The sequence below is a fragment of the Bos indicus genome, chromosome 5, assembly GCF_029378745.1.
Source record: "Bos indicus isolate NIAB-ARS_2022 breed Sahiwal x Tharparkar chromosome 5, NIAB-ARS_B.indTharparkar_mat_pri_1.0, whole genome shotgun sequence".
NCBI lineage: Eukaryota > Metazoa > Chordata > Mammalia > Artiodactyla > Bovidae > Bos > Bos indicus.
This window is the reverse complement of record NC_091764.1, coordinates 30,887,031-30,894,026: the sequence shown is the minus strand read 5'-3', so window position 1 is coordinate 30,894,026 and position 6,996 is coordinate 30,887,031. Positions and strand designations below refer to the sequence as shown.

Here is a 6,996-nt window from a genome sequence, read left to right as displayed (position 1 = left end):
ATCGAAGCAATGGGAAGAGTCAGCGGGGGTGGGGTGGGGGGCAAAGAAGGGAGAGTCCTCACTGGGGGAGACAGGGGTGGACCACCGGAGTTTCCATCAGAGAAAGGGGTCTCCTCCACCGCCCACCGAGCAGGAAGGAGCGCAGGAGCCCTGGGGGGAAAGATGCTGTGGGCAATGGGTCGGTGAGAGGAAAAAGATGCCAAGGCTGGACAAAGGGAAGGTTAGATTTATTGAGCGCCTGCTGTGTACCAGGTACTGTGCAAGGCGCTTTACATACATTATCGCATTAAGTCCTCACAACAACCCTGCGAGGTAGGTGTTTATAAACCCCCATTTGACGGATGAGGAGACTGAGGCTCAGGGAGGTGAAGTGATTTGGCCGAGTTCACATGGCTAGTAAATAGAGACAGAGGAGGTGTCCGAGATCGAAGAGAAAAAAATACTTCAGTGTCTGAATCCCAAGCTGTTTGCTGTGGACGAGTACAGAGAGGGGCTCCGCGCGCTCCAGAGGTCTGCAAGGCCAGAGGCCTACTCGCGATCTCGCATGGCTGGAGACGGCAGGGCAGGGGACCCGCGCGCAGGAACTAGGGAGCAATTGATTAACTGGCAGTGCCGGGGTTGGCAAGACTCGGGGACTAGCTACGAGGGAAATCCGCGACCTGCGCGCGCCCCGTAGTGGCTACAGCGAGTATCACACCCCACACCTACAGGCTTTTGGGGACTAGCCTCTTCCTTCCCTTGTTGGTTTCTGGAAGAGGCAGAAACATGTAAGACATTCTCAGGATTCTCTCAGATGGGTAATTCCACCTGGGTGGGAAATCGTGGTAACTATTTAGAGCATCACCAAGGGACACTGGGGAGGAGGAACAGGGGAAGGCCTAAAGGTCCCAAGCTGCTTCATTGGGTGCCTTCCCTCCCCAGCTCAGACCACCACAAACTAGGGACAGTGACAAGGCCACCATCCTGCTCTGCCTCGGGGATCCTACACCTAAACCTGAGAGACTGGAATAGGAGCCCTTGCCCACTTACTTGGCTCTTCTGCAAACCCTGCACAATCTCTTGAATTGAGCCACCCAGGGACCCTCAGACTCTGTTCACTTATTCCTGTCTTGCGGAGGGGAGGATTGAGATAAGAGCCTCTCCTAGGACTCCAAAACATCAGGAATGGACCTTAGAACTCCCTCATTTTACATATTATGGGAACTGGAGAGGGGAAATGACTTGCTTAAGGTTACCCAGCAAATCAGTGTCAGAGTTGGGGTTGGAACCCAAGATCTGTGAAACCAAAGTGACTCCTCTTCTGCTTTGCTGGTGGCTTCTGCCAAGGGCCTCTCTGTCATCTGATCCTCAGTCTGAGGCCTCTCCATCACCTTCTTCCTCCGGCCCAGAGATCCTGTCCTGCAGTTGCCCTGACTATCCCACCCCTGCCCTCCAGCCTAATCCCACCTAGGCCTCTCTGCTCAGCTCCATGTTAGTGCACTGGGCCCTGCTGAAGACCTTACCCACAGGCACTGAGTGGAACAGGCATTCAAATCTAGTGCACACCCTCAACTCTCCTGAAAAAAAAAAAAATCATGAATTGACATGTGCTCCCTCTCATCTGTGTGCCTTCTATGCTGAGTACGGGAATGGGTGGGTATAGGTAAGGGGTACAAGGAAGTCTGTGAGGAAGAAAGGGACACAAATACAATAAAGGGCCTCTCACTGTTGCTCCCTATTTCCCTGTGGAGTCCCCGTAATGTCCCTCGCCCCGTAGAGGACCTCCTCGGTTTTGCTGATGACACCTACAATCTCTCGGGCATTGCCGCTCAGCTCCGCTGTCTTTCCGCCTTCCGGGGGCCCGGTCCGCTCTTTCCGCCAGGAGGCGCCCGAGGCTTCTGTGTCGCTCGCATCAGAAGAGCTGCTATGGACGCTGAGCTCCGCAGCTTCGTCTGAGTCGGAGTCCGGGGCGGTGTGGCGGCGGATGCGGGACACGGCTTCCCGCAGGGCCCCGGCATAGGGTCCAGGGGCTCGCGCCCAGCCCCGGCCTGCGCGCCGCGTGCCGGACGCCACTTTCTCCGATCCCTCGGCACCGCGCGCTCCCCGCGAAGCCGCTGGGCCTAAGGCTGAGTGCTCTGGGCTACCTGGCTGCGTGGGGGGATCCTGTAGGTTTACTTCGCCAACCGGGAGCCCCAAGATGCGGGAGGCGCGCTCCTCCAGTGAGGAGTCCGCGGGCTTCCCGCGCTCAGCTTCGAGCCCGCGTCCCTCACTGGGTTGGAGAGAAGGGCGACTGCTCAATGGCAGCTTTCGGCAAGGGGAGGGAAGGACCGCGGCCCCCTCTCCCTCCTCTTTATTGGGTTTCGGTTGGCTGGGGGCATTCCCTACAAGGCGCGGCACCCCGGCGGGCAAAAGCTGCACATGCTGGGTTCGAGGGGTCGGGACGTACTGGGAGCGTATCACAACGCAAGTGGCATCAATGACAAAGACGCCTTCCCCACGAGCGGGGCCACGGGAACTTCGGGGCAGGGTGTGGGGGCGTCGGGTCGCCTTCCAACCCTCTAAGGTCTCGGGTCCTGCCTCCCCTCTATGACCCAGGGACTCTATCCATCCCGTGCCTCCTGGAGCCCAGGGTCTGGGGAGGGTCTGGCTATGCCGGGGCGGCTGCTTTTTAATGGAGGGAACCCAGCGTTTGGGGAGCCAGGTCTGGTCTCTACCTTCCCTCCCTTCCCCGGAGCCTCTGGGATGGGGTCTGGACCTGGGAGTGGGACGCGGGGGGCTAGGGGTGGCAGTGGCAGACCCCGCAGGAACTGTGCCTGGGCTCCCAGCGGCTTTAGCTTGGGGATGGCCGTCGCTACCACTCTTCAGACCAGCAGCAGCCAGCCTCAGGCTTTTCTCCGCGGACCCCTTACCGGACTCCAGCCTTGGCCTGTCTGTTCCACAGCCTGGGGATCCCCCCAAGAGACCCCGCCCCTGACGGAGACCCCAGGCCCCTAGGACGTCCCGGTAGATCCGAGGATCTAGCCTCTTCTTTGCGCACCCTCCCTCTGTCCTAGTCGGCGCACAGGTTGAAGAGGAGCGCGCCTGCGAGGGCTCGGGGCCTCGCTTAGTCCCCAGGGTCCTGTGGGGGCCCTCGTAAGAAGGTGGAGCCACGTAGGGTGGCGGCCGGTCCCAGCGGCGTCGCGGGGCCATCCCCGCAGCGCCTCTCAGCAGCAGGTGAGCCTCGTAGCTGGGGGGCCCTGGCCGCCGACCGCCCCAGGGCCCCGCCCACGCCGCCCCAGGATTGCTCTGCGGCTGCGCAGATGGACGGGGCGGTCGCCCCACCGACCCCAGGCGCTCGGGCCTTGAGGGAGCTGGGAGCCCTGCAGAGTGGGCCACCCGAAGGGCGTTCCGAGGCTCCGGGCGGGGCCGACCAGGGGGACTCCTTCGGGCCCCACCAGCCTTGCGCCTTTTTCGCTCGGTCTCCTTGGCCTCCCGCTCCTGCGACGCCGCTTTCCTTTTCTCTTGCTCCCGGGCTCGGGCCTCGGCCGGGGGCCCCGCCCGCCAGTTGGTCGCCTCCTGCAGCACCCTGGAGGCCCAGGGCCGGCGGGGCGGCGGCTCAGGGGATCCCGGGCGCGGCCCACACCTGGGACAATGAGCAGGAACCCAGGTGAGCAGTTTGTGGGGGAAGGGAGCCGAGGTCCGGGGAGCTGGGAGCGCTGGAGGCCACTTGGGGCCGCCGGGTGGAGGGGTGTGTGTGAGTGTGTGCGCGTGTGCGCGTGTGTGCGTGTGTGCACGTGCGTATATGTTAGGGTTGAAGTCGAAGCGGGACTCCTCACCATCTCTCCATGCACACTTTAACAGTATCTGCCCCATCTCACCTGCCCTTTCTCACGCCCACTCCTGTGCCCCCAAACAAACGGGATGAGTCAGGCCCCAGCCTTCGGGATGGGGTTGGGGGTGGCGTGGGGAAGAGAAGGGGTAACAGCAGCGCTGGCTGGTGCCCACGGGAAGGTCCAGACCCCAATCCCTGCCCCACCTCTCTCTTCCCCTTACCCGTCCTTCACTCACGTGCGGCTCTGGGGCCCGCGGAGCCAGTGGCTGGCCTGGAAGTCCATGAGCTGTCGAGGAGGGGCGCGGCGACTATAATGACAGGAAATAGTCTTCACTTCGATCACCAGCAGCTTGGATTTCTGCACCCAGAGGCAGCTGCCAGACTCCTCATCCTGGAGCTCCCGGGGGCTATCGGGCCCCTCGGAGAAGAGCTGGCCATCCAGCATCCTGCCCCACCCCACCCCGGCCCCCCACCCTCCCACCCGCCCCGAAAGCCCCCTCCCAGCCCGGGGAGCCGGCGCCCACTGCAGAGCGGCAGGCCCAGCGACTGGGGACTATATATACCCAGGCACACGTGTGTGCCTGTCTGTGTGTGTGTGCGCGCGCATGTGACACGGCGCGGACGGCTCCGCGCTGCTACCTCCCCCACGTGCACGACCGCCCCCTGGGGCCCGGGATTGGGCGCCCCTTCCCACTGCTCTTGTCCCGCAAGCCTAATGGGACCCGCACGAGTGGGCAGGGGATTTCTTATTCTTGCCAAGATGACAGTGCCCCCACCCCCGCCCCCGTCTCTTCAACCTTCCCGCCGTTTTAACCCTTCAGTCTCCTGCTTCTCAGGGTGCCTGACCAGCAGCATTCTGTCCCTGACATCCTGCCTCAGACTTTTATTTCTTCATCAGGGAGGTGATGGGAACAGAACTCAAGGTCCCCGCCTGCCACTCTCTGCTGGTTTCCAGGGAGTTGGGGTGCAGGAAGGGCTGGCCCACGGCTGGGGGGTTTATTTTTAGCGGCAGTGGCGTTCGGGTGCAGAGGAGATGAGTAACCAGCTTCCATGCGGTGGAGGGAGGAGGTGGTGGCTTGCCCGCAGCCTTTGTGCAACTCTGGGGGAGAGCTGCCTCCAAGCTCAAAAAGGGTCACCCCCACACCCTTAACTCCTTACCCTCTCAGTGTTGTGCCCAGGGCTGATGCCACAGCAGGACAGGAGTCTGTCTTAGCCATCGAAGCGGCCCACACTTTCATCCTTAGATGTTTGTCCTTGGGCACCCATGGAGCCCTCTCTCTGAAGCAGGCTCTCCCAACCCCCAATCCAGAAGCCAGGATTTGGGGGTCCTACTGTTCTCAGCCTGAACTCTGCTCATACTTGTGGAGGAAAGAGTGCTTACGCACTTGCACCCTTTCAGAGGGTGTAGAGGCGGAATGGTGTGCTTTCTTGGCTAAACTAATCCCCTAGCAACTGAAATGATACAACTGGCCCCCATTTTCCAGTGTAGCACTCTCTGTCACCACTACCACAGTGCCTAGCTCATTCAACCCCCACCTGGAGTGGTGCTCAAGGTGCCCCCCTTTTAGGCTCATTCTGTCCCGAGTGGGGGTGTTTGCCTGCATGATCCCTCCCCCCAAGCCTATACCAGGTGTCCCCTGATTCACCATGGTAATGTTAGTGGCAGTGCAGCCCACGCCAACCCTTCCATGCAGAGACTTAGCAACCATGCCTGGCAACCATGGCAGCAGCTCCAGTGGAGAGGAGGGGTGCGGGGAGGTGGGAGAAAAGTGTGTGTATGGCAACAGTGCTGAAGAACGGATAATGCACCTCTCCTGAGGAATAGGTTAGAAGGCTATGAGGCTCCCAGACTTTATCCCTTGTTTTTCCTTCTGCTCCGTCCTCATACCCTGAGACTGCCTGGTTGGGTTTTTTGGGGGGACAGGAGAAGCAGATCCCAATTTGTTTTCCACTAAAGTATACACAGCCCTTGGACACAGACCCTTCCTTTTAAGGTGATGAGCCAGGAGGGTTGTTTTAGAATGGGCACTGACTTACTGGGAACCACGGAAACAAAACCCAGGCCTCCTGCTCCCTGACATGGACCTTTAGAGAGAACCCAAACATCCTCTATCCCATATGCTCAGCCCGCTTTACACCTACCAGCTATACCGGTGGGATGGCTCTTGCTTGAAGATGGTTCCTTCTACCCAGGTCCCACCAGAGCCCCAAGGCTTTAAAAGTCCTTGCCTCCTCCCTAGACACGATGGAATGTGACATAAGGCGACATCTGTCCTTTCCATCATGCACACACCCACACTCACATAAACATACCCTAATTCTAATAACTCCCTCCCTCAAGTGTGGGAATGTGCTGTGAGAGCTTTGAAGGGGTGAATGCAGAAGCAGGGGCTTTGGAGAAGCCCCACAACGCAGCACTGAGAGCAGAGCTTGTATGAGTGCCCAGTGCTTTTCCCTGTGTTCCATGGAGAAGCCTGGTTTGGAGGAATCAGTACAGAATACCCGGGGTCATGAGTTATCAGGCCTGGTCTGGGTGGGGGCAAGGAAGTACTCAGAAACTCCTTCAAATCTGGGATAGGAAATGGTACCATATCTCTAAGGCAGTGGTGAGACAGTCCCCAGAATGTGGTTCATACCCAACCATCTAGCAGCCCTTATGGTGCCTGTTGCTTGGACTCCTGCTTTGGTCCATGTAGTTTCAGCACTGGGAGAGGTCTGACAGGGTGACCATAATCCTGCTGTTCCCCACCCCTCACTCTCCAGATCTTATCTACCTTGGAAGAAAGGGATTTATGAGTTCAAAGACAGTGTTGGCTCAGCAAAATCCAGAGTCCAACCTTCCCTAAGAAAAGTGGATGGTAGTGGCAGGTCTTTCTGTCTAATAGAGAGACTTTCTTTCTCTCTTTCTACTCAGTTCTACCCTCAGTCTTTCTACTCTCTGGAGACAGAGACCTAGCACTGTTATGGAATTTTCCTTGGGTGCCAGCTATGGTCCAGGCAGAGGAGAAAGCGAGGTGATAAGGAGACTGCAGGGAATAGGGTGGGAAACAGTTATGAACGGAGAATTAGAAAGACAGTGCATCTACTGTAGTGGTAAAGTGCATAAGTTCTAAAGCAAGACTGTTTCAGCTCAAATCCTAGCTCTACTTTTTATTAACTGTGTGGCCATAGGCTAGTTACTTGGCCTTTTTGTACCTCAGTTAAAA

General features: G+C 58.7%; 1 protein-coding gene across 2 annotated transcripts; it reads right to left on the bottom strand.

Annotated features, from left to right (window-relative positions):
* Positions 1 to 206: 206 nt before the first annotated feature.
* DDN (dendrin) lies at positions 207 to 4,245 on the bottom strand. 2 transcript variants are annotated; one of them, XM_070789185.1, is made up of 3 exons: positions 4,027 to 4,245; positions 1,789 to 3,601; positions 207 to 1,556 (listed from the first exon to the last, which is right to left on the bottom strand). In XM_070789185.1, exons 1-3 carry the CDS (start codon positions 4,233 to 4,235, stop codon positions 1,548 to 1,550), a joined length of 2,031 nt encoding a protein of 676 aa, XP_070645286.1. In that variant the 5' UTR covers positions 4,236 to 4,245; the 3' UTR covers positions 207 to 1,547. The 2 variants fall into 2 exon arrangements, with proteins under 2 accessions (XP_070645286.1, XP_019816227.2); XM_019960668.2 differs by having other exon boundaries at positions 207 to 3,601.
* Between the last annotated feature and the right edge of the window lie 2,751 nt (positions 4,246 to 6,996).